This window comes from Falco cherrug, chromosome 7 (assembly GCF_023634085.1).
Source record: "Falco cherrug isolate bFalChe1 chromosome 7, bFalChe1.pri, whole genome shotgun sequence".
Classification (NCBI taxonomy): domain Eukaryota; kingdom Metazoa; phylum Chordata; class Aves; order Falconiformes; family Falconidae; genus Falco; species Falco cherrug.
The window spans coordinates 15316020-15335179 of NC_073703.1; the positions used below are offsets into that span (position 1 = coordinate 15316020).

The window sequence follows — 19160 nt, forward strand, 5'->3', positions numbered from 1 at the left end:
CCAAGTGATTTTCCCACAATTGTCACAGCTCCTTTTACAGTTTTCTCGCATTGCTAATGCCTTAATGCAAGTTGAGAAGAAAGGCAAGAACAGGACTGATGTATCATCCCTTCTCCCCTAACAAAAGACCTCCTCCTTCTCTCTGACTGCTGCTAGCCTGCGTATCGCTATGATACAGCGTCATAGGACAGGATGGGAAAAAAAAAAAAAAATTATTCCTGCAGAACTTAAATGGCTTGAATTACCTGCAGTGCTGATCAGTTTGGCCCACTGCCAGCAGTAACTTCTACATGGAAGCAGAGGAAAGGGAAAATGGTGTTTTGGGTTTGCCGCTGTGAACACCTGGCACGCGGGATTCCTTGCTGCTGTCCTGCACCCTAAGGAAGGGTCCGTGTCATCTGGCGGAGTGCAAGCACCAAGGTTGTGGTCAGGACTGAGGTGCCCTAGCAAGGCAGCACTGGATACTACAGACTGCCGTGCTTGCTAGACATGGCAAGCTAAAAATGTCTTTTTAACTTAGCTGTAAAGGAAAGGGGAAGTTTTCTTCCAACTAGGACACGCAGTTATTTTGTCTTGGACATTTGGAGACAACCTTTCGGACTAGGAATCCATAAACCACAAAACACTCATGTTAAAAGCATCTGGCCAAAGACACTACATTCATGACTGTTTTTTCTTTTTCCTTTTACAAAACAAAAGCAAACAAATTCCTTTGCTGTAATCAATAGTATACAAAAGATGATTTTCTTCAGTTCAAGGATATCAGCTTTAAATTTTGAGGCTACAAGCAATATTAAGTGATACAAGACCATTATTTCTGTGGCAAAATTTGCTGTACAAATGTTTTCTAAAAAGCCAATGACTAATATTACATTTTTGTGACATAATGAAAAAAACATCCAAGTCTAAGAGAAAACAAGTAATGTATATGTATATACAGCTCATCTTTATTTAAGCTTATTTTACATATTATAATACAGTAGTTACTTTCTGGATGAGGGCTCACAAATTATAAAATTAATCCATCAGGTTTTCAGATTTGGCAGGGTGAAAGGTTTTCTTGCTGTGTTCTAACAGAGTAGGGGGAAAGCATCACTTTGGTGGTAAAGAGCTAAATAACCACACAGTTAATGGAGGGAAATTTTAGGAAAATAATTACGTTAATTCACTTCAGACCTGATCCTGCAACCTTGCTTTGCCCAGCAGCAGACCCATATTTACACTTTGCAGAATCACATCCTTACTGAGGCAGCGATTGCCAAATAGCTGTTGGTGAGGGAAGTGCCATGTGTGCCAATTCTAGTAACCAGTAAGGCAGTACAGTCTGCCCTATATTTTCAGACTTTTGCTACCTTACATAACTAGGTGCAAAATACTTATTTTTATTTCTGGTTCTTTTCTTTGGAAGTGCAGTCATGTGCAATCAGCTGGAATAAGTGTGCTGATAATTTTCCTTCAGAAATTGTAATGGTTAGCGATGTGGACGCTTTTCTTTTTAGGCAGAAACCATGAGGCGCTGAAGCAAGCATTCACTTTTCTTGCACTTGAGGTCACAAATTTATGCAAGTCAAAAATGTTGGGCCTGCCAAAAACATCATGCTACACTCCACCAAATAAAAGGACACTGTTATTCTTACAAGGAAAGGTTTGACAGGACAGGAAATAGGCAGGGTCATAGAAGTTTACTTAATACCGAAACTTATTTAACCATCTTTAAGCCAAAATACAATTATAGTTATTTTTTAAAAAATACTGGGGGGGGGGGGGGGGGATGCAGGCAGGGAAGACAAATACAAAAGCACCAGACTGCACCATTACAGGAGTAGCAACCAATACAGCATCTAGGGAACTTCAATAATAATTCACATAATTCAGGTTACTATATGTCACCCGTGTTATACTGGGTTAACACATGTTAAGTAAGTTTTAATTCATATCCTGAACTTGCAGCAAGAGGCATCTGGTTCAGAGAATCCAATGCAGAGTTTACCAAGCTATACATTACTTTCATTACAATGCAATCCTCAAGAAAACTGCATTCCACTTGAAGGAATGGAGGAAGGGAGAGTAAGAAGAGAGGGAATATGAAAGATAGGAAAAATGTTGCTGTTCATTACAATTTTCCATTTTTGTTGAAACACAGCAGGAGAGCAAAGCCACAGGCTTCTCTACTGCTCTTGCATGCCAGGAGGGATTATGCAAACACTGCAACCACCCAAATCTTATTTAAATTATAGTCATTGTTCCCCCTTTAATGGTTATACTTTTGCCTGCTTTCACTCAAATATTGCTGCATCTTGCTTTCCGCCAACATAGTCCCAATGGGAGTCATCAACTCTTAATTATAGATGAACAGATCTTTGAAAAATACCTCTGTAAAAAAAAAAAAAAAGGGGAAAGAAAGCAAACTTTAAGTGCCATCTAGTGGCTGATCTACTAACAAAGAAAATTAAATGGATCCAAAAAATTCTTAACATGCCACAGTGTAATGTAACTGTAGCTGAACTGAGGAAGCAATGCTTAAATTCACAATCATGAAAGACCAGGTGGAGAAACAAGAAAAGGACTATTATCAATAGTATAATTACTATAATTTTTAAGATTTTTGTCTGTAAGGAGAGAGTTCACCTGTTCCTTCAAGACTTGCATCAGTTTATGAGCTTCTGCCTTGCTAAGGAAGTATAACTTGTCATACGTATTTCAGTCCAAACAAGAAAATACAACCCTCTCAGATCTCAAAATTGGACCCAAACCACAGGAGTGAATCTGGAGGCAAGCATCTGGATTCAAAAGTTAGCATTCTCCTCCAAATTCACCTGGGGATGAAGGACAGGTTTTCTCTATCTCTATTTGCAACAAGTCAAATCCATTTCTAAAAGAAAGGAAGCAGATTTTTAGTAATGTTCTTTTCTTTTCCCTGCAGGAAAAAGCCATTTTCTGCTGTAGATAAGAATTCCCGACAAATTATTATTCCATTATAAAAGCTCCACGTTCCATTTACACCAAGGATGTTTGAGATCATTCCCCAAGCCTTAGCTAACTCCTTTTGGAGGTAATGTGTCCCTTCTCCAACAGCAGTTGACAGTCCAAACTTAAATAGCTTTGTCTGAACCTGTTCAGTGACAATGGAGAGCAGCCCAACAAAATTTTTGTTTAATGTGATTTTCATTTCATTTCCATTGCAAATAGCATTAGACTGTGGACCTGCTTTGGAAAGAAGTTTTATATCTCTTCAGTTCCATACCTATATCTTGAACCCTGGGGATCACACCTCAGTGACAGCTTCTGGAGACATGAACCTGTCCAAATAGAGTAAGACCTGTGCATGTTAGTGTCTAGCTTCTCCTGAGGTTACTTGCTCCAGCATGTTGTTCAGTCAATGACACAGCCAGTTTTCTCAATGAATTACAAAATTATTTACAACTAGTTAATTTAGGCAAACTGATAGATCTCAGATAAAGTAATGAACAAGATCAATGTGTTTCCCAGTCCTCTCTTCCTTTTGCTAACATAAAAATTTTCAAATGTTCTTATTTTTGTTTGAAAGAGGATCAAATGTGCTAATTAAAGCTTAAAATGTACTATCATAAAGAGGGAAATTTAAACCCTGCTAAAGAAGTGTCAGTCTATCTTCTTCCTCTTGCTTATAGGGAGACGGTTTTATCAGGAAGAGCCAGGGGAAGTTAAAAACCAGCTTCTGACAGGTACTGTTCTGTGCCTCCTGCGTACGTTTGCCAGATACCAAGATAAAATACTTCTGTAGTGCAGGTAATATTAATGGAAAAAGGGAATATTAAAATAATTTGGAGGTTATACTTTTCATATTAATGAAATTGTAGGACTTTTTAAAAAAAAAAAACAAACCACAACAAAAAACAAAACACAAGGCAGGGGGAGAAGAGATGTAGGCAGCATGGTTTGAACCAGAAAGTAGTAACTACTGTTGTAGAAATTCTCTACTCACTATTAACACAAAAAATTTCTACAGATTTCGATACAGGCCCCTCAAGAACTTTGACTACATTGGTATGTAACACTTGTTGCCTGGTTAGAAGTATTTGTCTTGCATAGATTTGCCATACATATTGAAGCAAACCCCCAACACTACAGAAGGAATTACCAGAATTTGTTACCCTGGTGCAACTGTTTGAAATTCAGCGTAGAGGTGAGCTTGAAAGCATTCCTGCTGTGACAGACAGACAGACTTTTCCAAGGCCTTACTGGGAAGAGCTTTGCAGTAATCTTAAACTCATTACATGCTTCTTTAGATGAAGTACTGAGAAACAATGGAATGGAATTACACTATACCAATTTTCAAAATAAGTGAGGCCATTTCGGTAATGACACTTTGATAACAGTCTGTATGTTGACAACTTTCAGCAGGCATGGATTTGCAAATTTGTGTTTCTTCCTCATGTGTCTGAGAATGCTTTTTCCAGCAAATACTATCCCTTCTTATCTCAGAATCTGCAGTATTAGTATTACTTTCAAAAATGGCAACTAGATCAGTTTCCAACAGGCACAACAAACAGTAAGTATCAATGAAACTTCTTCCTTGTTGGTTGCTGTTCCAAGCAATATCTTGTAGCATCTTTTAAAAAGGACTTGCAGCAGTGTATCTCCTGCTGTTTTTTTGCTCTTGGGGGTGAGGAAGAAAAGAGGAACAGCAAAACTTGCTTGCAACTTACAGTCCAGCAAGAGGAAACAGCTTTATACAAAAGGATCATAGTTATTTTAAAACCTCTAAATAGCCTTTGGTAGTTGAAGTTCCTTTTTGACAGGTTATAGAATGGAAGAAACTTGGTGTAAATATCAGCTTTTCCAGTTCATTTAAAAGTTCATTGGTATGATGTGCTGCTTGCTTACAATAGGCTTTTGCACAGTAAGCCTGCTTATGAAGGTCTGGGGATACAGATACAAATACACTGTTGTGATAAGGGTGTAGGGGCAAAAAAAAGGGCTGCTAAACATATAATGCATGTGGAGGGAGAGACTTCTACCCTAACCAAAGATGAATGTACTCACTGTTTCAGCACTGCCAAGTCAATGTAATGACTATCTTGTGCTTGAAGAAATTTGAATGCTGTTGTATTAAGCTTTACTTTCCAGCTCCTTAGGGAAGGGGGCGGGGGTGTCAAAGTGTATAAAATGTGCAATATACTTCACTGGAAATGGTTAGTGCTAGACAAGGACATGAAACTAATACCAACAGGATTACTATGATTTGAGACTACAAAGGAGAAAAAAGGTGTGAACATCGTAAGTCTACAAAAGGGCCTACTTTTCCACTGCTGAAATGCTACTTAAGGCACTGTATTTCATACCTGTGACCTTGCACCTTGGAAAAATCTAAAAAGAGAATACAGGCAGCTGCAGGGGAAAAAAAAGTATGTTTGAGAGCCTCACAGCCTTTTCTAATTCTTTTCTGTCAAGTGGCAAAATACTCAAGATTCTTTCCTTTCTGTCCCTTCTCTGGTGTGCATGTTCTTTCACCTGAAAGTTTGAATCATTTAAGAGATTCCTACACTTACAGAAACAATCAGGTTTGGGACAGACTCCAAGAATTCTATGTTAAGTGGACAAAACAGAACTGAAAAAACAAATTCTTGCACTGCTTCAATAATTCAGAATCTTTCTTTCATACAGTAACTTATTAATGAATTTATCAACATTTTTATTAGCATCTATTTACATATAGAAATAATTTCCAGATGAGTTATTTAGCTCAAATACTGTACTGGCTGCTCTTACAAGAGAGCTGAAAAATTGGCTGTTTGAGGATCAGCTAAGGACCAAAGACAGAACTTTAGCTTTGAACAGAAACACAAGTATTTTGACAGGGTGTAGAAGATGCAGTATTAAATATCTTTGCCTTATTCTGATTTAAGAGTCAGAGTGGGAAGTCAAGTCAATGCCTGTATTATCACTGATTCTGCATGAAACAGGCTCTCAGCATGAAATACTGAGCTACATGGAAGATAGCTTTCAGAAGACTAACACGAACTAGCAAGGGAATAATTAGCCATTTTAGTTTAGATGAGTAAAATAAATATCAAAAGATTTTTTTTTAATTTATTAGAGCATAATCAGCACATAAACAACGAGTTCTTATTACTGAGGACTGAACATCTAAAACGAAAAAAGAAAAAATAACCTATCAAGTAATAAGTCAGTCATGCACATTTCCCCATAATGCAGCACTGCCTGTAAAAATAGACAGGACAGACACAGAAACTCTGAATAAACCTGAATTTTTTTTAATGTATTCCAAAATCCCACTTCTAATTCAATTGAAAATTTAGAAATAGCATAACAAACAACCCCCAAGAAATAATTCTCAGTTCTTTCCAGTAGAACCAAAGCCATCTTCACCACGTGCTGTATCATCTAGAGCCTGAAAGACATCAATTATGATAAGTTGGTTTAGTGTCTTAACTTGCCTTTTGCTTCTATACAACAGATATTGTCTATCATAGAGGAAGGCACATTTACTCATAACAGTAGCTGTGATTGAGAAACTAAATCAAAAAACTTTTAGGAGACACTTTAGGATACCTTTTGTACAAGTTTAAACAAATTCCACATCGTGAGACAACTGTTTCTAGTATATACTGAAGTGTTTCTCAAGTACCTGTCAACTGTGAAACCTACCAAAAAAAAATAATCCACATAAATGCATACAAAGCATCAAGATTTTCATTCAGGTAGCAATGGTACTATGCAGTTTTAACACTGAAAATAGTTTTAAAGTAGAGTATTTATCTATATTATAAATTTCAGCTTATATACAACTATCTTAAACTATTAATTATTGAAAATAACAAATTTTCTTTTGGAAACTTACTTGAACTTCTTCTAGCTCAGGATAGAAAATGCGTTCACAGATGAGCTGGGCAATCCTATCCCCTTTTTTAACTGCAATGAAGTTAAGCAGATGTTAATAGTCCCAGAAAAACACAGGCTAAGATAACAATTGTGCTTAGTCCTTCTAGAGGTGAAGCTTCAGCAGCAGTACCAGCTCAAGGTATCTCCTCGCATTCCTGCCGCCATACTGTGGCATCTTAAGTGTCATTATGCATAAATACTGCAGAGATGGAGAGACAGCTGTATGTATAATGTGGCTCCTTTTGTGAACTATACCCAGGAACCAATTTCTTGGGGGGGAGAACCCCCAAACTGATAAAAGGAAAACAAAATTTCTGATTAGTACCCAACCTGGTTTACAGAACTTCCATAAAGAAGCTTGTGCGGTGCAGTTGCAGAAGAGGCCATAAAAACACTGGCAATATTGTAAACTGTGCCCTGAGGCTTAAAACTGTTTGCAGAAAGACAGCATGATTAAGGGAAAATCATATCTTTATTACTCATGTTTTCCATTATTTTTTTTTTTCTGGCAGAGCAAGAAACAAATTTAGGACAAAATTGTGCTTCAGTACATCTCATGAATCTATAGCTTAGCTAAGTAGAGTGTTTTTTTCATTGGTTTGGTTTTGTGGTGGTGGTGTGTTTTGGTAGGGTTTTTTTGAATGCTACTTCATTTGCTAGGATTGGAATCTTTTCACGTTTCCTTGACAGGACACTGTTAACCTTCTATGTTTTTGTTAACTGTAACGAGAAAAATGTTCTCAGTTAATTCTAACTCTTCATAGACTTTTAAAGAAAAAATAGTTTCTCATTTCCAGTCAGATGGCTGAAAACAGGCTCTGCCAAGCTTAACACTTACCTTCAAAAGTCTCCTTGCCAAAGTTGAAGAGTACCACACCAACATTCCCCCTGTAATCCTCGTCAATAACACCAGCTGTCATAAGAAACAATTGAGAGGGATATCCAGTTAATAAATCTTGTCAGTATATTAGATAAGTAGATTAGATAAAGGTTTAGATTAGATGACTGCAGTATCTTGTACTGACACCCTTTATACTACTCATGCACAATTACACAATATCTATAAAAATACTGAAATATCTAAAAATGCTAATCAATCTTGCAAAAAGAACAAGAAAACACCAGCATATATCAAGAAGTGTTTTACCACTGTACTACTAATTTTAGTTGTAATACCCTATCTGAAATCAAGACAGCTGGACCAAATTCAGGCTCCATTTGTTCTGCTAACTTCAGCTCTTTTGAGTGTCAAGCAGAAATCTGTTCTTAACTCTAGCGTTTTATTTAAGAGCTATGGATTTGTACACATCCAAATCCTGTATCCCAGGCAGGGTAACAGAACTAAAGCTTTAAGGAATTGTCATTCAGCTACATTCAAGTGTAAATACTGTAAAACAAGCTTGCTCTTATATTTTACATAGCTGTATTAACTACATAGTTCAGAAGATTATCTACCAATACACGTTAAAATAATCATATTCGTAATTGTTTGGTTTGTTTTTTAATTCTCAGATACAGAAAGCATATTTCCAGTAGAAAAAAAATGGAGTTTGGGCTTCCTTGTGGACCTAAGTATATATTTTGAAGTCTACTTGCAGAAGCAACGCAAGTACTAAAATTAGATGTCATTCCAAGACATTCCCCGACTCCTACATATAAAATACTATCTTTAGAGTTTATAAACACCAGAGGACATTGTAGTATGATTATACCTTGAAGTTTTAATGTTGAACACAACATACACACTTTAGAATAGAAAACTGAAGGGGTTTTTCTTTGTTTCTTCAGCTGTGTGAAGATATTGCGGTACATATGGTCCACAGTTACTGAACAATCTCTGCACTAGTTCTAGTGTGAAAAAGGTATTTATACAGATCTTTCTCTTCTAATGTTAAGGGTTAATCCAATCACATTTCTGAACAGCCTTCTAATTAAAGTGCTAGTAATAGGGAGTATCTCCTGAGTTCTGAAAAATTCAGAAAAACGTGCAGTTCTCAACTCACTGGTATTTTAACTGCATGCAATTGCTTAAAGGGACTCCAATTACAGACCCCTGTCAAGTTACAGTGAACAAAACATAGGGGTTGCTGTGCATGAACATTTTCCAGAATAAAAAAAAATTATTAAAAAAATTATTGAATGTTGCATTCAGTTCAGTTGACACTGAGAGCCTGACATACCAAAGCTACATGCACAAGACTTGTACTGTTTATTTGGTTTAGGGTAGTCGACTTGCTGGAAGCTGGTCTATACATCAGCTAAATTGAGAATTGCAGTGCATCACTTATGTTAATGATCACAGAGCTTTCTTGCACAATTTCTACCATAGTTCAATGTTGCAATTCTTAAAATATTAAAAATCAAGTCCTATGGACACATGTCAAATGTATAAGCAAAAAAGGCTGAACTATAAGACAGTAACACGAAAACTGCCTTCTTACTTTTAGCAAAGTACTATTCCTTCCTCATTTTTAAAGTATCAGATAATCTAAAGCCCTTACATAATTGCTAAACCAGGGGTGAAACAAAGCGTTAGCTAAAGAGTGCTACATAAATAATTTGCTTTGTTTTATACAATAGTGGACACTGAGTCCATGCTACACAGATGCATTACAAAGAGATTCAACAAACTTGTAATGGCAGCACAAATAATTTTAAGTATCATTCAAGTTCTACAGTCAGTTGTCCATTAATTTGGTGTATCTGTTCACAACAGTCAATCAGCTGGAGCTAGAATTTATATTTAGCACATAAAATTAAGTATATATGCTTATATATGTATACAAAAAAGATCACTAGCTCTTTGGAGAAATTCTTAATTTGTCAAACCACTCTCCGGAAGTGTTTCTGTACAGCTCAGAGAACATTTTTCTAGACCATATGCTGGGATCGATATTGCTATGCATTAGAGACTGATAATGGAATTTGCTAATGTAACACAATGAGGGCTAGTTTTATTTCTGTTACAATACAGTATTCTGCTCTGAACTGATTACTACAGATTAGTAATTCCATTTAAATTGAGATTATGCTTTTATATGTATGAAATGTACCAATTAAAGTAGTATGGTTAAACTTATACATGCAAGCAACTCTTGCATGTCACACTTATGCTGGAATAATATTAACAAAGTTTACAGAACAGAACTGGGGCTACTTAAAGTCATTCTAAATTAACTTTTCTGCCTTCATGTCTCTGACAGAACACAAGTTTATTTCTACATAATGACAAAAATTGTACTTGATATATGGGTTAGTGCTTAACTGCTAATGAAGCTTTTTGATGTACCAGCCACTGCTGTTTTCTGGGACAGAGGGGAGAAGGAAGGAAAAAAAAAAAAAAGTACCTAAAATTTAGCTTGTATTGGACTAACTGGAGCTTAATGGCATGTTAGCACTTCTACCCTTTTTGAAACCCCCAATTTTTTTTTTCTGAAAAGAGAGTTTTATAATGTAACTATACTGATTTACAATGAATCTAGTCAGATGGCTTCCCTGTCCTTTAAACAATGGCATCAGCACAATCTCAGCTTTATATATAAATGCTAAAATTTATTTTACAAGTATTTGTTGAAAAAGCTGTCATCTAAATAAACACTTCTCTGAACAGATCGCAAATTCTTTTGACCACCAATCTAACTACTGCTAGAGACTGGCTCTCCAGGATTTGAAAACCAGCTGATAACTAAAGATGGAAAAGACTGATTAATGTTTCTGTGGCTGAACTAAGGTCAGCAACACTGAAAACTTCACAGTCACTCATACTATCCTCTAGAGGGGAAAAAAAAGCTCTTCACTAGAACAGTCTTAATTTTCTGAGCTTAGCTATAAAGTAAACACCTTGTAATGGTGCTACAGATTGTATCCAATGTATTTTCTAGCAGGCAAGAACTGAACTCCCTGCACACTTCTGAGGATAAAAGCTTTACAGAGGGTGCAGAGAGGACCAGCAGGCTTCTCCCTTGAAAGCATACCCAATACAAACAAAACTTGCAATTACAGTTGAAGTTATGTATTAAGCAAGAAACATTTAAAAATGTTTTGTGGCCAAAATGGTTATCCTAATGCTGTGCTGAGTGACTGAAAACACTGTCAAAGCCATGATAACTTCATATTCCATTAAAGGTGCAGCTAGGCAGAGATTTTATGAAATGAATTCCCTACTACTCATTTTCCTCTTTAAACGTATTATACCTCACTGACAGTCTTACTGAGTTTAACCACCATGTGGATTCTGAGTTCAAACTACACTGTTTTTATCAAAGAATAGATGATCCTTGGAAGATACAGGAAAATACAACCCAGGAAGACGTGATTAGTTTTCCTACTGTATAGAGTAACAAACTCTATCTAAGTAACTGGGTGTACATGCAAAACAGGTTAACATCCTCGGCATTCTGTTATTCTGGAACAGCAAGTTGCAACAATTATAGGCGTTACTGAGAGTTAAGATGTTTCTAAATTATGTGCATTGGGTGGAAATGATCTAAGTCATTTTTGGAAAAATCATGCATTGGAATTGGCAGTCTGACATTTTGTCTTACTCTGTCAGAAGTCTGGCATGTCACTTCGTGGGAAAGCATCCACACCTAGCAGATGTGAATTATGAACATACTCTTGCATGATCCCGATTTTTCTCCCTGACCCTTAGGATTTCTGGCAAGGTATTTTTACTTAAATGGATGATGTCCTCATTGTGACAAAAGTACTTCTGCAGGACAAGTCAGAATTATGTAACAATTGTTTTGGTTTAGTTTTTGGTTGGGGTTTTTTTTGGTTTGGTTTGTTGGGTTTTTTTACTTAGAAGTCCCCTACTAACTGACAGTAATAGTTTTTACTCATGCTTTGTCAACTATCAGCTCTTTTAAAATCTGAATATAGGTCACTCTGCTGAGCACTTCTAGTATCTCCTGGTTTAACTTTCAGATTGAAAAGGCTGGTACAGAGCAGATGTTTGTTTTTTTTTCATAGAAACACAAAAATTGTTTCAGAAGTGTCACTTTAAAGAACGACACTATAGTAGACCATGTATACTACAGTCATAGGGGTGTACAGAATCTTTGATTCCCATCTTAGTGCTTTTTTGTATATTACCCAGCAATACTTAAAAACCCTTAGTGTAACAGACATGCACAAATCAATTCTTACTTAAGACAAAGCCTGAATGACACAAAGCTGGCACAGATGCTCCCCTTTCATTTTGGTTATCAGAGCTTTATCACACCACAGCCAGACTTTGATATACCACAAAGCAGACATAATAAAGCACTTCTGCAGAGCTTTTCATTAGACTGGGAATTGCTTTGCTTTTTGGCTGGCTTGGCATCAAAAAGACAAGGATGCCTAGAGCCACCCTCACCTCTAGAGCCAAGCCTTAAAGCAAGTAAAGGCTGAGTACCACTGTTCTAAGTAGTCTCTCTTGTTTAACACTGGGGGGGGACAACCCAGGCAACAAACCAACCAACCAAAAAAAAAAAACCAAAAAAAAAAACCACCAAGCAAAACCCACCCGAAAGCTTAGTGAAGAAAGAGGAAATGGCCTCAGCTTTTCAGCACGCTTTTCTTGCCAACTTCCATTATGACTCAAATTATAAAGTGCTGGCAAAAAATGTGTTCTCTCAGCTACCCAGCACTTTTGAAGATACCCATTAGATGCATCTTCTTTATGTCATTACGTCAAAAATGTAGGTTGTGGTTCTTTTACTACATTCTATTGGCAGAAAAAACCAAATGCTTAGGGTTCTAGGAGGCAGAAAACATTTTCTTTAACTTAGAACTGTATTCTTGTACAATTAGAACATAATACACATTTAGTGCTGCTTAAATTGCTGTGGTTATAGCTGTGCTCAGAATAACTCCACAATAATCTTAGCAGTGACAACTTCTGTGCAACGTACATGTCATTTTATAATACAATACTTAGAGATATCTGCCTGTGCTCTGATCAGCCCCACTGCAAAACTGGAATTGAACTTTCAACATCATTTCCTTCATGTTGCAGTTACAGGGATATGGCAAAAGTCAGGGAAGCTTTCATGAAGGTTTCTGATTATAAATATGCCTATAATAATTGTTTTTGAAGAGATACCTGTGAATTTCTAATCAAGATTAAAGAAAAGCTCAAAATATTTGCAAAAAAAACCCTGTTGTTCAAAACAAATCTGTTGCTAGTACTGAACAAAAAAAACCAGTAAAGACTTGGAAAAAGTGGGATTTTAGTTTTGTTTCTGTTTCAAAAGACTTTAAAGTCATTAATGTACAAAATTACAAGTTTAAATTTATTTTGCTTTACATAATTTGTTATACTTTTCATCAGTAAGAGTAAATTAAAGCTCTTTCCACTCTAATAATCAATTCTACCCACAGTAATGGTGTGTTCCAGTGCTTTCTATCATTCCTTTTGAATATCATTACAGTATACTCTGTGTGAAAAAATGTTATTAATTTACTCAGATCTTACACTAGACTGAAAAAATCACATATAGAAGTCAAAATGGAAAAAGCAGAATGTAAAAAGTAATTTTTAAAGCCTAAACCAAAAAATAACTTCTATGCCAGGCACTGCCTAGAAAAGTACGATAGTTCTTTAAAAAAAAAAAAAAGTCAGTAACATTTTTATAATTTAGAAGATTTTAAAACAATTATGATGCACTGGCTCTCTGAGGTCTTACCCAGTTATGTCCTTTTGCCAGACTACCAATGAAGCTAGCATTATTTATTTACTCTGTGAAATTAAGAAACTTCTGCAATCAAGATTTACAAAGTCTTAGTAAAAAATCCATAAATCTTACCACCAACATCTATGAAGTGCTTTGCAGCTAAACCAGAACGCGGTGCTAGAAAACAAGAATTTTTTTACATTTATTATAGTCTTTGTCTTTTAAAACTCTTACAGTATTTATAGGTTACATAGTGTTTGCACAGAGCTGAGGCAACAAGAATGTTTCCACAGTCTTTCTAAAACAAATGCGATTTTACAAGAACTACTGTGTTAACATATATATTAAATAAAATAACAGCTGTTACAGGCAGCAATAGTTGTAGTCTTTAAGAGATATAAAACATATCTTTGTTTAGACCACCAACTGCATAAGAGGTTTCTCCAAGGCAGGCAGCTGGAGCAGACAATTACTATCTAATCTTGGCTTATTTTTAGCAGCTACCACTGGTCTGGAATAATCTCAAAAGACTATTGCATCAATCCATTCAAGTTACAATGGAAAACAACATTTGGCAAGCAATTTCCTAAGAAATATTATACACAGATAAATTAAATGATGTGCAGGGTTGGATTTTTTTACTTAGCATAGCCTACTTTGATAAAGTGCTAAAATGTTGCTCTCTTCAACATTTTCTTTGGTATAAGAGAAATGCGCAAGCATTCTCCTTTTAGATGAAAGGACAAAGCAAACTTTGATCATACTCTTCCACTGGTGTGGCTATTGCTTTTTTTACTTTAGAAATTTACATGATTCAGAAGAATGTGCATAACAAAATACCTTGTACAGGTTCTCTCAAGTATTCTGTCACAAGAAGTCATCAAATTCTACTACACTAGTACTCTTACTTCACTGTTTTAAACATCCAGAGCTGTATTTTCTGTATGTCCATTATCTACTGATCTTTGTGATTTGATTTCTGAAACTGCAGAGAAATAACGGAACTACTGAATAGCCTATAAAGTTATACGTAGATTATGAAAATTTTTGCTAGTCATCTTTTTGTCATTTGACATACACATTTGAGGTTGGTGTATCACAAGAAATGTCTGTTAGAAGGCTTAATAAATCACACAGCCACGTGACCTCTTCTTTTCTATGGACTAATTCTGAAAGCTTCAGGCAGAATCTAAAGGTGAAGATGGTGTCAAACCTGTTCTACAATGGCTCTGCAGTCTTTTTATAGCCTGTTTACTTACCTATTCTGCCATAGCAGCCAGAAGGAAGCGCAATTTGAATGTCTGTTTTCACTACAGCCTTTTCCATGGGTGGTATTACACAGTCGTAGGCACTACATTAAAGAAAGAAACACTAATTTACATAATATATTTTGGAAATTTTCTTCTCTGTAACTTAAGGTACAAAATTACCCAGAATTATTCTCGCTTGGAATTTATAATATGGAATTTATACAAGAAATATTTACAGATTTGAAAAGTCTAATTCATATCCTAAACCACAAGATAGTCCCATTTTGATGGTGCTTGCTTAGGATTTCAGTAGTATCATTTGAACAGCTGTCTTACGATCGCTAGTTTTAAATGTTTAACTGGTAAGAGAGACAAAAAAAATAAAAGTTCAACTTTAAATTAACCGTTAGGTGAATGGGGTTGTGCAATTTTGAGGCAAAAGCAAAAACTTTAAGGATTAGATACTCCTTTGATTAAGCTTCTGCAGCATATGAACTAGTTGTAATAAGAAATAATAATCTATTAAGTTAAATTTTAGGCAACATTTTTTTTTCCCCGAGCAGGTCAGAAGTTGACAATTCACATGATTCTACTGGGAACTGCAAACAAGAAAGATTTTAAGAACCTTCTGAAGCTACCCAGCTGGAGGCTTAATGAAAGGCAGTGGTGGCAGTATCACAGTGAGCCTGTTCTACATGTTTAAGCCAAGTGTATCTTGGCCTCGATGAAGACTTTATTTTTAAACACTGGGAAGCACTGAAAATTTTTATGAAATGGACTTTTTCCAGGTGTACAGTGTACCACTGGATCAAGAACAAAACCAAACCCAGTAAGACAAAAAGAATACAAAGGAAAAGTGTCAAGTGTGGTGAAGCAAAGCTTCAGGAAGGAATTCAGATAGGTGAAGGAAGAAGCCAACAGGCTGATTATTCTAAAAAATACTAAAAAAGGGGAGGTGGAGGAAGTTGCAGTGGTGTTCAGATATAACGAGTGATTCCATTTCATCGCAGCAGCACTATGCAAGCCACTACATGCCCAGCTGCAGATACTCCTAAACATTGTGAAAACCAGCTCAAGCAAACCAAAACCTAAGCCTATACAGCAGCCCACATGGTCTCCTGCTAGAAGCATTATCAAACTGCCAAAACATCCTTTAGCAGGCTGCACCCAACAGCCAAGACTAAAGCAGAAACGCATAAGCGCTGGCAGGGAGGGCCCACGTGCACTAATTTTTTTTTCTTTCAATAGGAAGGCACCTAGTCAGTGCTGGCACCAACTGCAACTCTGGCTGATGTGTCAAAGCCTGACTTCTGGCCAGTGGCTGCACCACTACCTGATGAAATCGGTGCCACAGCATGGCTGGACCACAGATCTCTGGAAATGAAGGAAGAAGGAAGGAGGAGCAAAGGCGCTGACAAACGGGCCAGCTCTGGTCTCCTCTTCTGAAGCCCGGAGAGCCTCTCCGGGGGCTCTGCCAAGCGAGAGGACCGGCCTCACGATGGCCCTCTCACCCACGAAGGGGCTCGCCGAGCGGGGCGGCAGCGCCTGGCTCTCAGAAGGGGCCGGGCCGGAGCAGGGCATGGCGTGGGCTCCGGCCCCGCAGGGGGTACCCTCACCTGTACAGATCGTAGCCCGCAGCCCGAGCAGAGCCCCTGGAGGGGGCGGAGGCGTTTTCGGACAGCTTAGTGAAGCGAAGCCGTGGGGAGGGGTCCCCGGGCACAGAGCCCTTCTGCCTCTTGGTGGGGGACGGCTGCACGGCGACCTCGCAGAGGGGCATCGCTGAGCGGGGATGAGAAGGCAAGAGAGACCTGCAGTGAGGGGAAAAGCCCGCGAAAACCGGCGCGGCCCACTGGAGGCGGAAACACAGGGGGAGACCGCTCCATCCCCGGCCGCTCTCGGCGCGGCGCACCCCCGCCACCCCTCGCCGGTGAGAGTGGCCTCGCCCGGCTCCTCCTCAGCGCCCAGCTCCCCGCGCCTTCGCTGTGGCGTCGTTGGCGGCCGCCCCGTGGCGCCGGGCGGGACTGGCGGGTCGCTACCCCCGTAGTCCCTCCCGGTGGCGGCCGCCGAGGGGCAGGGCCCGCGGCTGGGTACTGCGCGCTGCTCCCCGTTCCCCCGCCGCCCCCTTACCGCGCCCGCGGGGTAGCCCGAGCCGCCCGAGGCGGAGGGCCAGCATTGCGCCGTCGCTCTGTGGAGTGCGCCGCCGCCAGGCCGCCGGCCGCTGCCGGGCGAGAGCACTGGCGGGGGGCGACGGCGCCAAGTCCTCCTCCCAACCGGGCTTTACCTGCCATACGGCGCGGCGCGGCTCTCCGCCGGCGGCTGGGCGCCGCGGGAGGTGGCGGTGGCTGTGCCGCGGGGCGGCGGCCGGACCCCGCGGGACGCTCAGCGTTGCCGGGGGACGCGGTGGCGATGCACGGCGGGCGGAGCCGGGGCTGCCGCAGGCCCCCGCCGCCTGGCCAGGCCGCACGGTGCGGCCTTGCGCGGGCAGCCTGAGCCCTGCACCCTCAGCAGCTGTCAGGCAGCGGCAGCAGCGTGTGCCCGGTGAGAGGAAACCGGCTGCTTCCCCTTGCTGAGGCTGGGGATAGGAAAACCTCTCGGTGCCCCGCCTGTCTTGTTCTGCCTGGGAGCACAGTACGGTCGTGATGTCACCATCTTCGATACTGGCTGTAGCCTCTTTTGGCATCCCATCAGTGGCAGACTTCCAGAGGTTCCCCCGTAGTTCTCTGCCGTGGGCTGGTAAGAGTACCCACAGGATTCACGGTTGCAAAACTAGACCTTGACCACTTGGATGGATGGATGGATTTTTCTCTTGTGCAGATGAGCTACGGACTGTTTGTGTTCTGTCTGCTCACCTAAATTTTGTCAAATAGCAGTTCTTTGTCCCTTTTTTTCTTTTAAAGATCAAAGCATATGTGATTGTCTCCTTCCTATGCTACATATTTCAAATGCAGCCAGATGGCAGTAAAGCCATTGCTACACATTGAATGTGAAAAGTATTTTGCAGAATGCCCTAGTTTGGGGGTTCTTTATTGCTGTTCAGCACTTTACCATCTTGGTAGCATGCACTGTTTGAATGAGAATGTGCATGCATCATAAATCTATGCTAAAAACTACATCGAATATTTTATGACTTCTGATGTAAGCCATCCACAAATTGAAATTTGTAAGAATTGAAGTTGTATCAAATAAGTATCTCTTTATAAATGTTTATTTATACAATCAGAACTTTATAGAGGTTGCATTATAGTGTAGAATAAAGGACTAATTTTATGAATGGCTGGGCTCAGTGAGGCAGACTGGATTCTAAGCTAAGGTAGCTTGAAAGTTCATGTAATGGATCGGAGGACTCATCCAAAACATTATCAAGTAGAAAGGTCTCTGCCAAGTGACACATCTTCCCCTCCCCCATCTTTACAAGGAAACAAACCAAACCAAACAAACTATGCTTGAAGTCTGCGCAAGTTTGCCTTGGTCCTGGGAATGTGCTGTTAGCTCTGTAGATGGTCAACATTCCTGCATTCTTCATTGCTGATTAGTGCTGCTTTCCACTGGGCATTTCCTCCTGACTTTGAAAAACAATAGCGAGATAAACTTGAAATTATGTGCCTTTTACCTAGATTGAGATCAGGAGCGAAGGCTGCTTTGTTGTACACAGAAAGAAACAGCTTCTTTCAGGCATACTAAGCCATACAGTTCTCCCCACTGAAGCTTTGGTGTTGTAATGAGCATTCTAGTTAGAGGAAAACTGTGGCTTTTAAAGAGAAATTCCCCACCCCAGTTTTGCTTAGAACAGCTGTCTCTCTCACAGTGGTTAAGGTTTGTAATTTAAAAGGCAGCTGTGAGGGTGTTTGCAGGTCTATTTTTTGATTGTGTGTTTTGCTGTATGGTATGGGGGCTGTGGAATTTTGCTATTGCTTTTTGCGCTACTCCAGCACAACCTTAGTGCTTTATTTTGTTTGAAACTGAATTTCTTCTAATGAAATTCCAGCAATGGCATGACTGTAGGCTATTGCTTTGGCTATTTGTGGAGAACGTGAGCTAAAACTTTTGGTGTTTGTTGGTTGTTGCACTGGCACAGCTATATTTTCCATTTTTCCTAGCAGAGTCAAGGCCAGTGCAAGATGTTCCCTCAGCAGCACTGGCCACAGTCTTGATAGGCTACATAGCTGCCAAGGGGCCATACCAACCAGGTACCAGAATGAATAGATGTTTAAATAGCGGTCTGATGTATGCTGAACTGCACTGTTACAAACCCTTGATTTTCCCCACCTGTAATATGAGGACTGAGTCATTTGGTAAAACAGCTGCAGTGCTTTATGGGTTCATTGCCCTTCTGACAGAAGTTACAATTAGGTGGCAGAGGAGAGAA

General features: G+C 39.3%; 1 protein-coding gene and 1 long non-coding RNA gene across 3 annotated transcripts in view; one reads left to right on the forward strand and one right to left on the reverse strand.

Annotated features, from left to right (window-relative positions):
* Positions 1-6235: 6235 nt before the first annotated feature.
* DUT (deoxyuridine triphosphatase) lies at positions 6236-17214 on the reverse strand. 2 transcript variants are annotated; one of them, XM_055717344.1, is made up of 7 exons: positions 17076-17214; positions 16411-16573; positions 14804-14895; positions 13677-13721; positions 7724-7798; positions 6845-6915; positions 6236-6394 (listed from the first exon to the last, which is right to left on the reverse strand). In XM_055717344.1, exons 1-7 carry the CDS (start codon positions 17080-17082, stop codon positions 6338-6340), a joined length of 510 nt encoding a protein of 169 aa, XP_055573319.1. In that variant the 5' UTR covers positions 17083-17214; the 3' UTR covers positions 6236-6337. The 2 variants fall into 2 exon arrangements, with proteins under 2 accessions (XP_055573319.1, XP_055573318.1); XM_055717343.1 differs by lacking the exon at positions 17076-17214 and adding an exon at positions 16922-17049.
* Positions 17215-17404: 190 nt separating this feature from the next.
* LOC114016363 (uncharacterized) overlaps positions 17405-19160 on the forward strand; it is a 47340-nt gene continuing 45584 nt past the window's right edge. Inside the window, exon 1 of the long non-coding RNA XR_008733359.1 lies at positions 17405-17527. This is a non-coding gene — a long non-coding RNA (uncharacterized LOC114016363). The remainder of the gene's footprint in view (positions 17528-19160) is intronic.

Coding starts and splice junctions, on each gene's coding strand:
- DUT (XM_055717343.1), bottom strand. CDS start 16,967: ATGCTGGCCCTCCGCCTCGGGCGGCTCGGGCTACCCCGCGGGCGCG. Junction 16,574..16,921: donor CGGGCTACCCCGCGGGCGCG/GTAAGGGGGCGG, acceptor ATCCCCGCTCAG/CGATGCCCCTCTGCGAGGTC. Junction 6,395..6,844: donor CTGAGCTAGAAGAAGTTCAA/GTAAGTTTCCAA, acceptor GATGTCTTTCAG/GCTCTAGATGATACAGCACG.